We start from the raw sequence: 17,987 nt of genomic DNA, 5'->3' as shown, positions 1-17,987 counted from the left end.
AACAGCCTAATACATACTCTTAGAGTAAGTTTACCCCATTAATGTACCTGGTCATGTATACATATTTTTTTCATGTTAGACATCATTCCACTCACTTAAACATTATGGGGAGGTTTTCCCAGACACAGATTAAGCCTAGTCTTGGACTAAAAAGCAAGATCAATGGAAAATATCCAGCCAATATAATTTCTAGTCCGGGACTCAGTGAAATCTGTCTGCGAAACCACTCCTTAACCCTACATTTAACCAAGACTAATACATAAACTGACTCAGATGGGAAATGGACAAGAGAGTTGACAGCGTTTTAACATATTTTGAAGCAATACATGGTTAATATTCCTGTTCATTTTTATTTAACTAGGTAAGTAAAACAAGTTATAAACTATGGAGTAATGGAATCTTACGTTGTCTTAAGACTGTTAAGCTATGCTCTTTAGACATTTACAAGTTATAGTATTTAAAGCAGAGGTGGCACCACAGACCCTAAACGTGTTGTGGCAAAATCCATCCATGTCTTTTCTGGGGCCTGGAGTTTTTCCTGATCGCAATCACCTGGTTGGGTGGAACTCTGGATCCTTTTCGTAGGCTGAGACCAGGTCCAATGCTAACTTTGTTTCTCACTGACATGACTGGGCCAGTTGGTAAAAAATCTACTGACCCTTACAGAATTTTCTGGACATGGTGTAGTTTTTCAAATCTTTGGTCGGGCCTATGGGTTACCATGCTGTCTCTCTGCAGGGCCTATGGGTTACCCTGCTGTCTCTGCAGGGCCTATGGGTTACCCTGCTGTCTCTCTGCAGGGCCTATGGGTTACCCTGCTGTCTTTCTGCAGGGCCTATGGGTTACCCTGCTGTCTCTCTGCAGGGCCTATGGGTTACCATGCTGTCTCTCTATATTCACTGCAGCTGTACATAGTCCATCTGTAAATAGCCCACCCAATCTACCTACCTCATCCCCATATTGTTTTTATTTAATTTGCTGCTCTTTTGCACACCAGTATCACTACTTACACACCATCTGCTCATCTATCACTCCAGTGTTAATCTGCTAAATTGTAATTACTTTGCTACTATGGCCTATTTATTGCCTTACCACTTCATTCCATTTGCACAAACTGTATATATATATCCTTTTTTTCTTGTTTATTCCATTTCTTGCCACTGTTTCTGTCTGTTGCTATTAATTTTATAGGCTATATTTATAATACATTAATAATTAGTTGGGTGCTTATTTGTCCTAATTATGTGTGTATTAACATGCATGTGTGTATTGAAAATGTGTTTTTTTGCCTATCCCAACTCTCTGACACCCCCTCGGGGTCACAGCTAGGGTCTGCCGTTAACGGCAAACCTGGAGCAATTAGGGTTAGTGTGTTGCTCAAGGGCACGTCAACAAATGTTTCGGCTTGCGGATTCAAACAAGGAACCTTTCAGGTTACTGACCCAATGCTCTCATCGCTAGGCTACCTGTTGCCACCTTAGTTATTATGAAGCTGCTTAATAGAATTTAACAAGTCATTACTGTAAGAATTGCACTGCGTTAATTGCATACATTGTTTCTATAGAATGTCATGCCAAAAGTTATATCGACCTACCGACAGTGGCCAGAATATTGCTTGTATGTTCACTATTGAAGGCCAACTTTTGTACACTGAACAAAAATTATAAATGCAACAATTTGAAATATTTTACTTGGGTACAGTTGATGAGGAAATTCAAATATGCCTCTGTTGGTCACAGATACCTTAAGGTAGGGGTGTGGATCAGAAAACCAGTCTATCTAGTGTGAATGCCATTTGCCTCATGCAGCGCTATACATCTTCGCATATGGTTGATTGTGGCCTGTGGAATGTTCTCTCGCTTGAATGGATGTGCGAAGTTGCTTAATATTGGCAGGACCTGGAACAATTTGTAAGTCGCTCTGGATAAGAGCGTCTGCTAAATGACTTAAATGTAAATGTAACACGCTGTCGTACACATCGATACAGAGCATTCCAAACATGCTCAATGGGTGACATGCCTGAGTATGCAGATCTCTAAAACAATGTAGGTAGTTTATGGTAGAGTAACGTTCAATTCTCTGGCTACAGTTCTGGTGGACATTTCTGCATTCAACATACCAATTGTAAGCCTCAACTTGATGTGACAACTAAAAATTTTAGTGGGCTTTTATTGTCCCCAGCACAAGGTTCTCCTTTGTAATAATAAAGCTTTTTAATCAGCTTCATGATATGAATTATCTTGGAAAAAGGAGAAATGTGATTTACTGGCTCAAATCACTCTTATGTAGCAGAATTTTAATTTGTGTAATTTTTATAATGGATAAAAGTATTCCCAGAGCTACAAAATGCTATATCATACACAGCAGTTGAGGAACAATGGAAAGTAATACTGCTTTGAAAGTTGTAAACTCACTATAGAGAAAATGGCCTTTGAAGATTTTGGGACTACTGCTGGAGAGCCCTTTGTCTATACCCATTCAGCATCGTTCACACCCTCTTAAGCTTTTAACCCACCCAGCTCTTTAAGGATTAATTTGAGTTCTGTACTAACTTCAGTCAAGCACCCCTGTAAAGACCTTTATACACTGATTCAAAATGGCTATTGATAACATGTGTATTTTGTGGTTGTGACCCAGACTCTTGACCCTTTTTTATTTTGGGACTATTCTCATGTCAGATTTTGCAGTGAAAAGATTAAATAAAATCGAACGTTAATTTGGAAGCCGCTGATATCATCCAAATTATATGGACCCTGATTTTTAATTTGCATATTTTTAATGGCAAATTCTTTATCCTAAAATGAGTGGGGGGAGAACAAACCCCTTTTCTCATTGTTTAAGAGAATTAAAATACTATTTTGAAATTATCAATAAGTGTAAAAGCAATGTGAATTGAAAATGCATCTCTCTGTACTCCTAATATATATTCCTGTTTTAGTATGTTTTAGTATGTTTTAACCTCTTGAAGCTAGGGGACACTAATTTTTGGAGAAATAATGTTTCCAAAGTAAACTGCCTATTTCTCAGGACCAGATGCTAGAATATGCATATAATTGACAGCTTAGGATAGAAAACACTAAAGTTTCCAAAACTGTAAAAATTATTGTCTGAGTATAACAGAACTGATATTGCAGGTGAAAGCCTGAGAAAAATCCAATCCGGAAGCAACCGCTGCTTAGCATAGCACAACAGTCAAAAAATATTACTAGAAAGTATTCATATTCATGAAATCACAAGTGAAATATATTGAAACACAGCTTAGCCTTTTGTTAATCACCCTGTCATCTCAGATTTTGAAAATATGCTTTACAGCCAAAGCAAGAAGCGTTTTTGTAAGTTTATCGATAGCCTAGCATAGCATTATGCCTAGCTAGCAGCAGGCAACCTGGTCACAAATCAGAAAAGCAATCAAATGAAATTGTTTACCTTTGAGCTTCGATGTTTTCACTCACTAGACTCCCAGTTAGATAGCAAATGTTCCTATTTTCCCAAAATATTATTTTTGTAGCCGAAATAACTCCGTTAGTTCTTCATGTTTGGCTGAGAATTCGACCAGAAATTGCGGTCACGACAACTCCGAAAAATATTCCAAATTAGCTCCATAATATCGACAAACATGGCAAACATACTTTATAATCAACCGTCAAGGTGTTTTTCAAATATCTATTCGATAATATATCAACCGGGACAGGTGGCTTCTTAGTAGGAAAGAGAAACAATGGCCGCATTTGTCTTTTACGCACAAAACACTGACTCCAGCTGACCGTTGACGTTCAGGCTCATTTTACAAAATAAAAGCCTGGAACTAGGTATTGTGACACTAGACACATTAGGGAAGCCATAGAAAACGGAATCTGGTTGATATCTCATTCACTGCTCAATAGGGATGCATAGGAACGCAGAGCTTATTAAATAAGAGTCCCTTCCTGATTGGATTTTTCTCAGGCTTTCACCTGCAATATTAGTTCTGTTATACTCAGACAATATTTTTAGTTTTGGAAACTTTAGTGTTTTCTATCATAAACTGTCAATTATATGCATATTCTAGCATCTTGTCCTGAAAAATTAGCCCGTTTACTTTGGGAACGTTATTTTTCCAAAAATGAAAATAGTGCCCCCTAGATTCAACAAGTTAAGCTATAACTTGTCAAGCAAATGGCTCTGACCCGAATAATATTTGTATTATAAGTATTTCACTAAGGACTACAACACGTTAAAATGGCCCTCCTGTGAAGTTGTGGATTGACATATGCCTAGTTTTATGAAAGGGGTCACAATTGGGATTAGGTCTGGACTTTGGCTCGGCAAATTCCAAAACTTCAAATTTGTTGCTTTTTAGCCATTTTCGTGTAGATTTGATTGTTTTCTACCATTGTCTTGCTGCATGACAAATCACATTTTATTGGTCACATAAACATGGTTAGATGTTGATGAGAGTATAGCGAAATGCTTGTGCTTCTAGTTCCAACCGTGCAGTAATATCTAACTTCTTCGGGAGGAGACTGGATGAAAATCCGGTAACTGAATCGATTTGACAATAGCCAGTGAAAGTGCAGGGTGCCAAATTAAAAAATCTAATAAAAATGTATCAAATATACAAGTATTATACACAATTTTAAAAATGTGTTAATCCCACCAGTCTGATTTGAAAAAGGCTTTACGACGAAAGCATACCATGCGATTGTTAGGTCAGCGCCAAGTCACAGAAACACAGCATTTTTCCCAGCCAAAAAGGAGTCACAAAAAGCAGAAATGGAGAAAATTAATCACTAACCTTTGATCTTCATCAGATGACACTCATAGGACTTCATGTTAAACAATACATGTATATTTTGTTAAATAAAGTTCATATTTCTATAAAAATCTGTTTACATTGGCGCGTTATGTTCAGTAAGGTTTTGCTTCCAAAACATCCAGTGATTTTTGCAGAGAGCCACATATATTTACAGAAATATTAATCATAGATGACTTATGTTGAGAAATCCACCGGCTCGAGTGGTCACGACATCGCAGACAAATTCCAAATAGTATCCGTAATGTCCACAGAAACATGTCAGTTTTTTATAATCAATCCTCCAGGTTGTTTTTACAATATATAATCGATAATGTCAACCGGAATGTAGCTTCTTCCATAGGCGAGAGAGAATATGGCTGTGCATGAGAAACTCTGCTGGCACCCAGCCATCCACTGACGAGATGGGTTCTTTATCGCAAATGTTTCAAAATAAAAGCCTGAAACTTTCTAGACTATTTACAGCTTGAGGAAGCCATAGGAAAGTTAATCTGGTTGATGTCCCTTTAAAATGGAACAGAGAGCTTTTAGGAAAAACAGCACTTGTTGGGTTTTCCTCAGGTTTTTGCCTGCAAAATCAGTTCTGTTACTCGCAGACAATATTTTGACAGTTTGGGAAACTTTAGTGTTTTCTATCCTAATCTGACAATTATATGCATATTCTAGCTTCTGGGCCTGAGTAGCAGACAGTTTAATTTCACTTATTTAACCAGGGATGCCAGTTGAGAACAAGTTCTCATTTACAACTGCGACCTGGCAAAGATAAAGCAAAGTAGTGCAACAAAATCAGTTACTCCTGAGGTTGAAGAGGCGCTGTTGCTCCCTCTGCTGTTTCCTGAAGTCAACGATAATTTCCTTTTGTCAACATTTTGTTGATGTTGAGTGAGGTTGTTTTCCTGACGCCACACTCCGAGGGCCCTGCCTCCTCCCTGTAGGCCGTCTCATCATTGTTGGGAATCGAGTCTACCACTGGAGTGTTGTCTGCAAACTTGATGATTGAGTTGGTGGCGTGCATTGCCACGCAGTCATGGGTGAACAGGGAGTACAGGAGAAAGCTGAGAACGCACACTTGTGGGGCCCCAGTGTTGAGGATCAGCGGGGTGGAGATGTTACCTAGGGGTGGCCCTTCAGGAAGTCAAGGACCCAGTTGCACAGGACGGGATCCAGACCCAGGGTCTCTAGCTTAATGACGAGTTTGGAGGGTACTATGGTGTTAAATGCTGAGCTGTAGTTGATGAACAGCATTCTTACATAGGTATTCGTCTTGTCCAGATGGGTTAGGTCAGTGTGATTGCGATTGCTTCGTCTGTGGATCTATTGGGGCAGTAAGGAAATTGGAGTGGGTCTAGGGTGTCAGGTAGGGTGGAGGTGAAATGGTCCTTGACCTGTATCTAACCCTAACCCACCCCCTCTGGTGACCAGAGACCACTTCTCAGTCCCTATGCTTCCTGGCTGATGTTTTGGTCACTTTTGAATGCTGGCGGTGCTTTACTCTAGTGGTAGCATGAGACTGAGTCTACCACCCACACAAGTGGCTCAGGTAGTGCAGCTCATCCAGGATGACACATCAATGCGAGCTGTGGCAAGAAGGTTTGCTGTGTCTGTCAGCGTGGTGTCCAGAGCATGGAGGCGCTACCTGGAGACAGGCCAGTACATCAGATGTGGAGGAGGCCGTAGGAGGGCAACAACCCAGCAGCAGGACAGCTACCTCCGCCTTTGTGCAAGGAGGAGCAGGAGGAGCACTGCCAGACCCCTGCAAAATGACCTCCAGCAGGCCACAGATGTGCATGTCTGCTCAAACGGTCAGAAAGACTCCATGAGGGTGGTATGAGGGCCCGACGTCTACAGGTGGGGGTTGTGCTTGACGCCCAACACCGTGCATGACGTTTGGCATTTGCCAGAGAACACCAAGATTGGCAAATTCGCCACTGGCGCCCTGTGTTCTTCACAGATGAAAGCAGGTTCACACTGAGCACGTGACAGTCTGGAGCCGTGGAGAACGTTCTGCTGCCTGCAACATCCTCCAGCATGACCGGTTTGGTGGTGGGTCAGTCATGGTGTGGGGAAGCATTTCTTTGGGGGACCGCACAGCCCTCCATGTGCTCGCCAGAGGTAGCCTGACTGCCATTAGGTACAGAGATGAGATCCTCAGACCCCTTGTGAGACCATATGCTGGTGCGGTTGGCCCTGGGTTCCTCCTAATGCAAGACAATGCTAGACCTCATGTGGCTGGAGTTTGTCAGCAGTTCCTGCAAGAGGATGGCATTGATGCTATGGACTGGCCCGCCTGTTCCCCAGAACTGAATCCAATTGAGCACATCTGGGACATCATGTCTCGCGCCATCCACCAATGCCACGTTGCACCACAGACTGTCCAGGAGTTGGCGGATGCTTTAGTCCAAGTCTGGGAGGAGATCCCTCAGGAGACCATCCGCCACCTCATCAGGAGCATGCGCAGGCATGTTTTAAGGACATTACATCAAAGTTGGATCAGCCTGTAGTGTGGTTTTCCACTTTCATTTTTAGTGTGACTCCAAATCGACCTCTATGGGTTGATAAATTTGATTTCCATTGATTTTTCTGTGTGAATTTGTCAGCACGTTCAACTTTGTACAGAAAAAAGTACTTAATATGAATATTTCATTCAGATCTAGGATGTTATTTTAGTGTTCCCTTTATTTTTTTGAGCAGTGTACAATTGTTAAATGAAGAGCCTAGTTGGTTTAGTTATGGAAAAAGCAGCAACCTTCTCACTAGCTATGACGGGCTTTCTATTATGAGTGGGCTGGAAATGTCGATTTCAGACCACTCGTCTGTGAGAGCGCATAACTGATGAATTTACCAACACTCAACACCCATTGAACATGGCCGGTGTCAGTAAACGTTGGCAATGAAACATAATAATATTTTTGCCAGCCGAACCAGCTCTGCTAGGACGAGTGAACTGGTCAGTGAGCTGTTCTCTCATTTGTGTCTGGAAGTAGCTCGTCAAGGTTGGCCAGTTGGCTTGGGTGTTTGACTGCTGTTAGGTCAGAACGCTCGGCTCAACCCTACTCATCGGCCAGAGCTTCCAATGTGTGCTCTGAACTTTCCGAGACCGAAATGCTCTGAATTTACAAACTGACAATCTGACACCGCTCTGAGGTTGCCAATGCCCAGTTTACATTTACCTGCACACTCATAGTATAAACCAGCTTTTATTCTTCATCTTTGGTTTAGTACATTGCCTCACATGTGAATCCTTAGATGGGTGGGGTTTAAGCTTAAAAGGGTGTGAACGATGCTGAATGTGTGTTGACGAGCTCTCAGTAGGTACCAAATATTCAAGAGCCATTTTCTCAAATGTGAGGTTACAAGTTTATCAACTTTCAAAGCAGAATTACTTTTGCGTTCAACTATTGTATGATATAACATATTCTTGCTCTGTCTACTCTCATCCAATGTAAAAATAAACTTTTCAAATGTTGCTACATAAGACTGAATCAAGCCAGTTGGTCTCAAATGTTCGAATGCTTTTTACTCCTAAATGGGATTCTAAGTATATCAACTTTTTTAAAGCAGCATTACTTCCTGTTGTTTCCTCCAACTATGGTGTATGATATGCCATTTTGAAGCTCTGAGTGTACTTTTATCAAATGTAAAATGTAAAAACACCAATGAAAATTTTGGTACATAAGACTGAAAAAAAGATGGTGGGTCACAAATGGCATCTAGAGAATCCCTATGGGAGAATCCCTATGGGAGAATGCTAGTTTTCTATACATCCTTCCAGCAAGAAAACGAGCCAGCGGATTGCAGTGCCATCTGAGCATTTAGGAAATTGAGTTCCCAACCAGTGTGCCAAATTTAATTATGTAACATGGAGAAATTAAGGGGAGAAAATACTCTAACATGCATTGCTGGCTCAACCTAATAGACGCAACTAATGTAGATTTGTCTAATTATAGTTTTGTCATTGTATTCAGAATGGTGTTTTGTCATGGTATATTGATGATATATTTTGTCTGTGTAGATGAGGCTCACCTGCTGGCATCTGTTCAGAATGAGATGCTGGTGTTGGGGTTGCATAGCTCCAGCCTTTCATTGCTCTCCACTAGTCAGACACCTGTGTTCTGTGTGGATTATGACTGGAGAGACCAGAGGGTATACTGGGTCAGTCTGGAGGAGGAGAGCATCAAGTGGACTTCCATCAACACCAAGGACACAGGCACTCTGGTCAAAGGTTAGTACCCTAACCAAGGACAGGGTTAGTACCAAGTACAGTCTCAGCCCTACTGTCTACTAGATGTTTGCTAACAGAATGCTCTTTCTGTAGGTGTGAAGTCTAATTCTATAGCTGTGGACTGGGTTGGCAGGAACCTGTACTGGCTGGATGGGCTGGCCAGTCAGATTCTGGCTGTGAGGCTGGGCTCATCTACAGTAAAGTCTCAGAACTACATAGTGGTTCTGGATGAGGATCTGGAGCAGCCTCGCTCACTACTGCTGCTGCCAAACAAAGGGTGGGTTCGGGTGTCAGGGCTGCTGCCACCCAAAGGGTATACAAATTAATATACCTCTGTTTCTATAACACGACCCTGAAAAGTCCATTATCCCTCTGAAGAGTATGAATCAGGCTTTGAGGAGGTTTTGAGACTTAAAGCAACCTGTGTACAAATTGTTTGAAGTACAACCGCCATAGCTGTGTGCAGGAAAACCTTGATAGAGGGTGGAATAGTGGTTAGAGCGTTGGACTAGTAACCGGAAGGTTGCAAGTTCAAATCCCCGAGCTGACAAGGTACGAGGTAGTTAACCCGCTGTTCCTAGGCCGTCATTGAAAATAAGAATTTGTTCTATAACTGACTTGCCTAGTTAAATAAAGGTAAAATAAATAGACATTGTGGTGCTCATGTGAATTTCCATTTTTTTTGGGGGGGGGGACTTCAGGTCCATGCCTTTACTCACTTTTTTTTTGTTTTCAATTTCCATGATGTTTACACCGGAAGGTGATTATTCAACATATTATACAATACAAGTTAGGTAAAAGTAGTCAATGAAAAATGGTAACAGAAATTATGTAGATAGAATTTATTGAATATTAACAGCGGATTTTCTAGAGGGAGGTGAAAAAACAAACATTTAAGCCAATATGGAACTGAACAATTTGTTTTCCTTGTGATTCTCAGAGTTTTTTTTGTGCAAATGTTCCTCTAATGGGGTCATTGGCTTAGATATGATGGTAGGGTGATTTGAATATAACTGAGCTTCAAACAATGCTTATAGACAACTATAATTCAATCCAATTAAAACTAAAATAGGCATATGGAATTTATCATGCACTTTCTATAACATCCACAAATAATCAAATAAAATTAATCATACAATGATTTAGCCCATAAATCATGACAAGTACAATGGGTCCGAATTGTGAAAATGAAACCAAATACGTGTCTGTATAGGTCATATATTTTTTTTACACATTCATTTCCCCAATTTCATGGTATCCAATTGGTGGTTAGTCTTGTCTTAACTCATCGCTGCAACTCCCGTACGGACTCAGCGCAGCGAAGGTCGAGAGCCGTGCATCCTCCGAAACACAACCCAACCAAGCCACACTGCTTCTTGACACAATTCCCGCTTAACCCGGAAGCTAGCCACACCAATGCGTCGGTGGACACGCTGTACTCTTGGCGACCATGTCAGCGTGCATGCGCCTGGCCTGCCACAGGAGTCGCTAGAGCGCAATGGGACAAGACATCCCTGCTGGCCAAACCCTCCCCTAACTCAGACTACGCTGGGCGAATTGTGCGCCGCTGCGTGCGTCTACCGGTCGCAGCCGTGCTGCAACAGAGCTTGAACTTGAATCAGGATCTCTAGCGGCACAGCTATCACTGCGATGCAATGCCTTAGACCCCTGCGCCACTCGGGAGGCCCTAGGGTCTGTATAGTTTGACATGGACTCAAACTTAGGTTCCCAATGTGGTTGGTTTGTAAATGGTGTGGGGAAAATGTTTCATAATCAAAACGGCCTAATTCAGTCTTATGATAGGGTTAACGCTAACCCTTATGATAGATGTGCAGGTCCCTCTGGCGCTTTCACCTGTTTAGAAGTTCGTATGAAAGTCTGTCCTATTTTTTTTAACCTCACTCTGCTTGCTTGAGCCTGAAGGAAGACTGGTTTTTAATTTTATTATGTTGGTTGTAAAAACACTACTCCCCCTTACATGTTTAATTGCTCTAGCCAGTATTCAGAACTTGTATGTCCTCACAGGCAATTAATTTTGCAGCATTCATAAAACATATCACATGTGAAAGTGAAGCTGCCACACAAAGGTGGGTGAGGGGACAGGGTGTTAAAATAAAGCTTCAGTAGAATATAATAAAGCATAAACTCGTCTGAAGTTGTGGACTGTAGGACAGATTTTGGTAGACTGATAGATGTAGGCAAACCTGTTCCTACTGCAGGATTTTGTCCCAACTGAGCTAATTGATCAGCTTAGTAATGATTGCATAAATTCAACACACTTGGTCTTCCAGGTTGGTTAAATGAAAAACTTGAAGTTCCTTGGGCACTCCAGAAACAGGGTTGCCTACCCTTGATGTTGACTAATCGTTGTTCTTTCTCTCCCAGGTTGATGTATTGGTCAGAGGTTGGTAGCAATCCCCAGATAGAGCGGTCAGGGATGGATGGCTCTGAGAGGAAGGTGGTGTTGACTCGTGGTCTCGGCTGGCCAGTCAGTCTCTCTGTGGACACTCTCACTGACCGAATCTACTGGGCAGATGAAAAACTGCAGTGCATCGGCTCTGTATCCCTGGAAGGACACAATGTCAGGGTAACACTGCAGCTAACGTGAATTATGGTTATACTCTTTACAGTAAACATGGAATGTGACTGGTTAAGACTGTTCTTTTTGCTCTTGTCTGTCTTCACAAAAGCTTCTGCAGCTGACTGAAATGCCCAGTCCATTCTCTGTAATGGTTTTCAATGACATGGTATACTGGTCTGACACCAAGAGGAGAACTATTCAAGTATCCCACAAGAACACGGGCAAGAACCGCAAAGTTTTACTCAAAAGACCTGGACAGCCTTTTGGCATCAGGGTAAGGCTTTAGACGAGGATTGGGGTTAAGGGCATGGGTTCAACCCTTATAGTCAGTGGTAGTGGTCATGATGTTGCCCTTCTCTCCCTCTGTCTTGAAGTGTCTCGCGGTCTCTCTCGCTCTCTCAATTCAATTTATTAAGGGCTTTATTGGCATGGCAAACATATGTAGATAATAAACAATATTGAAACAATACTAATTTACAGGGAACATGAATCACAAAAGCTCCAAGAAAAGTGACCTTTCAAGTGTCAAATGTGCAAATAGTTAAAGTACAAAGGGAAAATTAAACCAACAGAAATATAAGTTGTATTTACAATGGTCTTTGTTCTTCACTGGTTGCCCTTTTTCTTGTGGCTTCTGTGATTGCACACCGGTATTTCACTATATATGTAGAGATAGATGGGAAAGATAGTTGATCAGAATTGGATTTGCTGTTGAATTCTTTGTGGATCTGTGTAGTCTGAGGGAAATATGTGACACTAACCTGGTCATACATTTGGCGTCAGGTTAGGAAGTGCAACTCAGTTTACACCTCATTTTGGGTTAGGTTGTGCACATAGCCTGTCTTCTTTTGAGAGCAAGGTCTGCCTTTCTTAATCGTAAAGCTATCCTCACTGAGTCTGTACAATATTTTCTTAATTTTGGGTCAGTCACAGTGGTCCGGTATTCTGCCACTGTGTACTATCTGTTTTAAGGCCAAATAGCATTCTAGCTTGCTGTTTTTTTGTCATTTCTTTCCAGTGTCAAGAATAATTTTTGTTTTCTCATGATTTGGTTGGGTCTAATTGTGTTGCTGTCCTAGGGCTCTGTGTGGTCTGTTTGAACTAAGCCCCAGGACCAGCTTGCTTAGGTGACTCTTCTCCAGGTTCATCTCTCTGTAGGTGATGACTTTGTGGAAGGTTTGGGTATTGCTCCCTTTTTGGTGGTTGTAGGTTATTTTCTGGATTTTGATAATTAGCGGTATCGACCGAATTCTGCTCTGCATGCATTATTTGGTGTTTTCTGCTGTACATAGAGCATATTTTTGCAGAAATCTGCATGCAGTTTCTCAATTTGGTTTTTGTCCCATTTTTGTGATTTCTTGTTAGGGTTAGCAGCCATCTTCATCGACCTTTCCAAGGCTTTCGACTCTGTCAACCACCATATTCTTATCGGCAGACTCAGTAGCCTCTGTTTTTCTGATGACTGCCTTGCCTGGTTCACCAACTACTTTGCAGACAGAGTTCAGTGTGTCAAATCGGAGGGCATGCTGTCACGTCCTCTGGCAGTCTCTATGGGGGTGCCACAGGGTTAAATTCTCGGGCCGACTCTTTTCTCTGTATATGTCAATGATGTTGCCATTGCTGTGGGCGATTCCCTGATCCACCTCTACGCAGACAACACCATTCTATATACTTCCGGCCCGTCCTTGGACACTGTGCTATCTAACCTCCAAACGAGCTTCAATGCCATACAACACTCCTTCCGTGGCCTCCAACTGCTCTTAAACGCTAGTAAAACCAAATGCATGCTTTTCAACCGTTCGCTGCCTGCACCCGCACGCCCGACTAGAATCACCCCCCTGGATGGTTCCGACCTAGAATATGTGGACATCTAAGTAACTAGGTGTCTGGCTAGACTGTAAACTCTCCTTCCAGACTCATATCAAACATCTCCAATCTAAAATCAAATCTAGTCGGCTTTCCATTCCACAACAAAGCCTCCATCACTCACGCCGCCAATCACAAGGAAAACAAGCCGATCCTCGACTTTGGCGATGTCATCTACAAAATAGCTTCCAATACTCTACTCAGCAAACTGGTTGCAGTTTATCACAGTGCCATCCGTTTTGTTACTAAAGCACCTTATACCACCCACCACTGCGACCTGTATGCTCTAGTCAGCTGGCCTTCGCTACATATTCATCGCCAGACCCACTGGCTCCAGGTCATCTACAAGTCCATGCTAGGTAAAGCTCCGCCTTATCTCAGTTCACTGGTCACGATGGCAACACCCACCCGTAGCACGCGCTCCAGCAGGTGTATCTCACTGATCATCCCTAAAGCCAACACCTCATTTGGCCGCCTTTCGTTCCAGTTCTCTGCTGCCTGTGACTGGAACGAATTGCAAAAATCGCTGAAGTTGGAGACTTATCTCACTCACCAACTTCAAACATCTGCTTTCTGAGCAGCTAACCGATCGCTGCAGCTGTACATAGTCTATCGGTAAATATCCAACCCAATTTTACCTACCTCATCCCCATACAGTTAATATTGATTTACTTTTCTGCTCTTTTGCACACCAGTATCTCTACCTGTAGATGACCATCTGATCATTTATCACTCCAGTGTTAATCTGCAAAATTGTAATTATCCTCCTACCTCATGCCTTTTGCACACAATGTATATACTCTTTTTTTTCTACTGTGTTATTGACTTGGTAATTGTTTACTCCATGTGTAACTCTGTTGTTGTCTGTTCACACTGCTATGCTTTCTTGGCCAGGTCGCAGCTGCAAATGAGAACTTGTTCTCAACTAGCCTACCTATAAAGGTGAATTTTTTTTTTTAACTGTTCAGGGAAGTCAGGAACCAATACACGTAGTCACTCAGGAAAGCAAAGGCTAGCTTTTTCAAGCAGAAATTTGCTTCCTGTAGCTCTAACTCCATAAAGTATTGGGACACTGTAAAGTCCATGGAGAGTAAGAGCACCTCCTCCCAGCTGCCCACTGCACTGAGACTAGGTAACACTGTCACCACCAATAAATCCACAATCTAGAATTTCAATAAGCATTTCTCTATGGCTGGCCATGCTTTCCTCCCGGCTAACTCAGTCCCTGCCAACAGCTCCGCACCCCCCGCAGCTACTTGCCCAAGCCTCCCCAGCTTCTTCTTTACCAAAATAGCAGATGTTCTGAAAGAGCTGCAAAACCTGGACCTGTACAAATCAGCTGGGCTAGACAATCTGGACCCTCTCTTCCAAAAATTATCAGCCAAAGTTGTTGCAACCCCTATTACTAGCCTGTTCAATCTCTTCCGTCTCGTCTGAGATACCCGAAGATTGGAAAGCTGCTGCGTTCATCCCCCTCTTCAAAGGGGGAGACACTCTAGACCCAAACTGTTATAGACCTATATCAATTCTGCCCTGACTTTCTATAATCTTAGTCGTGTTAACAGATCACCAACCATTTCGTATCCCACCGTACCTTCTCCCCTATGCAATCTGGTTCCCGAGCTGGTCATGGGTGCACCTCCGCCACGCTCAAGGTCCTAAACGATGTCATAACCGCCATCGATAAAAGACAATCCTGTGCAGTCTTCATTGACCTGGCCAAGGCTTTCGACTCTGTCAATCACCACACTCTTATTGGAAGACTCAAGTCTTGGCTTCTCAAATGACTGCCTCGCCTGGTTCAACAACTACTTCTCAGATAGTTCAGTGTGTCAAATCGGAGGGCCTGTTGTCTGGCAGTCTATGGGGGTGCCGCAGGGTTCAATTCTTGGGCCGACTTCTTTCTCTGTAAATATCAATGTTGCTCTTGTTGCTGGTGATTCTCTAATCCACCTCTACGCAGACGACACCATTCTGTATAGATCTGGCCCTTTGGACACTGCTAAAAACCCCTCCAAACGAGATTCAATTCCATACACCAGTCCATCCGAGGCCTCCAAGTGCTTGTAAATGCAAGTGAAACTAAGTGCATGCTCTTCAACTAATTTCTGCTCGCACTCTCCCGCCCGACTATTTGTATTTATTTGACCTTTATTTAACCTGGCAAGTCAGTTAAGAGCAAATTCTTATTTTCAATGACTGCCTAGGAACAGTGGGTTAACTGCCTGTTCAGGGGCAGAATGACATTTGTACCTTGTCAGCTCGGGGGTTTGAACTCGCAACCTTCCGGTTACTAGTCCAACAGTCTAACCACTAGGTTACCCTGCCGCCCCAATATGTGGGCAACTACATAAACCTAGGTGTCTGGTCAGACTCAACTCTCCTTACAGACTCACATTAAGCATCTCTCATCCCAAATTAAATCTGGGACATACCCTCGTAAAACTGACCATCCTACCGATCCATGACTTCCGGGATGTCATCTATAAATTAGCCTCCAACACTCTACTCAGCAAACTGGATGCAGTCTTATCAGTGCCATCCGTTTTGTCACCAAAGCCGCATACACTACCCACCACTGCGACCTGCATGCTCTCGTTGGCTGGCCCTCACTACATATTCGTCACCAAACCCACTGGCTCCAAGTCATCTAAGTCTGCTAGGTGAAGTCCTGCCTTATCTCAGCTCACTCGTCACTGTAGCATCACCCACCTGTAGCATGCGCTCCAGCAGGTATATTTCACTGGTCATCCCCAAAGCCAACACTTCCTTTTCTTTTCCTTCCAGTTCTCTGCTGCCAATGATGGAAATGAATTGCAAAAATAACTGAAGCTGGAGTCATATCTTCCTTTATGACTTTAAGCATCAGCTGTCAGAGCAGTTTACCAATCACTGTATCTGTCATAGCCAATCTGTAAATAGCACACCCAACTACCTTACCCTCTTGTGTGTTTGCACCCCAGTATTTCTCCTTGCACATCATCTGCACATCCAGTGTAATGCTAAATTGTAATTATTTCGCCTTGATGGCCTATTTATGGCCTTACCTCTAATCTTCTACACTCTTCTAAATTTGCACTGAACATTTTTCTAATTGTGTTATTGACTGTATGTTTGTAACTGTTAGATTTTTTTTCGCACTTCTTTGGTCTCAACTGGCTTACATGGTTAAATAAAGGTGTACAAAAAAGAATGAAGTTGCTTATGTTCCCATGTTTATAAGGGTCAGTAAAAAGGATCTCTCGCTCTCGTGCTGTCTGTGTAGATTATGCACCCCCTCCGGCAGACCAACGTGTCCAGCCCCTGTGAGAAGCTCCAGTGTTCCCACATCTGTCTCTTGGCTCCAGGACTGTCGACAGGCCCCAGAGCTGGGTCTACGGGACCCAAAGCTGTGTGTAGATGTGCAGCAGGGCTTCTCCTGGCTGGGGACGGCCTCACCTGCTCCACCCTTGTAGACACCACCTTCCTCTTACTCCTCTCTCCTACTGCAGTTACACAGGTATGTGACTCTCCAACTGCAGTCAGTCATGTAGGACAGTATAGTGATCTGTGATTTTACCTAAACCTGACTGTTGGTCAGATAGCCTCCACCTATAGATGACTCTAGATTAATTTTTCTGCTCGTGTCTTTCTGTTCAGATATACCTTAGCACCATCCATAATGGTGTGGGGTTGAAGCGGTTGCCTGAGCACCATATATGGTCTCTGCCATGGGTGTACCAGGCCTCGTGGCTGGATTTGGCTGTACAGGAGAGGAATTTATACCTGGCTGATGCTGCCCAGGGCTCAGTCGATCTCCTGAAACTGAGTAGCTCAGGCCTGACACCAGACAGCAGAGTCCTGAATCTCCAGGATGATACAGTGATGTCTCTGGCTGTGGACTGGGTCACACTTAACTTGTACTGGAGCAGCAGGAAGCAGCCTGACCTACATGTCACCACCACCAGGGGGCAGCACACTGCACCTCTACTCCAACTAGGCCTTCAGGGAACCACCTCCATCGCCCTGCACCCCCCCTCAGGACGCCTGTGCTTCACGGTCTTGGGCCAGGTGAATGTGAGGAGCCTGCCGCAGGTGGACTGTGCCTTCATGGATGGACGTAGTCAGAAGCTGCTCTGGAGGAAGGCTGTGATGCCAACCTCCCTTCTGTTCTCCAACAAGGGCACTCGGCTGTATTGGGCTGACATAGGTGAGACTGTAACCTGTACTAAGCTGATTTGGGTGAGATTATAATAAAATAAAATTCAAATCAAATGTATTTATATAGACCTTTGTACATCAGCTGATATCTCCAAGTGCTGTACAGAAACCCAGCCTAAAACCCCAAACAGCAAGCAATGCAGGTGTAGATGCACGGTGGCTAGGAAAAACTCCCTAGAAAGGCCAAAACCTAGAGAGGAACCAGGCTATGTGGGGTGGCCAGTCCTCTTCTGGCTGTGCCGGGTGGAGATTATAACAGAACATGGCCAAGATGTTCATAAATGACCAGCATGGTCCAATAATAATAAGGCAGAACAGTTGAAACT

At 43.1% G+C, this 17,987-nt stretch overlaps 1 protein-coding gene across 1 annotated transcript in view; it reads left to right on the top strand.

Moving 5' to 3' along the window:
* The window catches only part of LOC115124360 (low-density lipoprotein receptor-related protein 1B-like), a 51,982-nt gene that overhangs the window by 15,887 nt on the left and 18,108 nt on the right, over nt 1-17,987 (top strand). Inside the window, exons 12-17 of the mRNA XM_065006032.1 lie at nt 8,805-9,014; nt 9,108-9,291; nt 11,400-11,601; nt 11,705-11,869; nt 16,727-16,960; nt 17,101-17,650. Coding sequence (XP_064862104.1) covers nt 8,805-9,014; nt 9,108-9,291; nt 11,400-11,601; nt 11,705-11,869; nt 16,727-16,960; nt 17,101-17,650 — 1,545 coding nt within the window. The remainder of the gene's footprint in view (nt 1-8,804; nt 9,015-9,107; nt 9,292-11,399; nt 11,602-11,704; nt 11,870-16,726; nt 16,961-17,100; nt 17,651-17,987) is intronic.

The sequence above is a fragment of the Oncorhynchus nerka genome, linkage group LG20, assembly GCF_034236695.1.
Source record: "Oncorhynchus nerka isolate Pitt River linkage group LG20, Oner_Uvic_2.0, whole genome shotgun sequence".
Classification (NCBI taxonomy): Eukaryota; Metazoa; Chordata; class Actinopteri; order Salmoniformes; family Salmonidae; genus Oncorhynchus; species Oncorhynchus nerka.
Note: the sequence above shows the minus strand (reverse complement) of the source record. Positions and strands in the feature narration are given on the sequence as shown.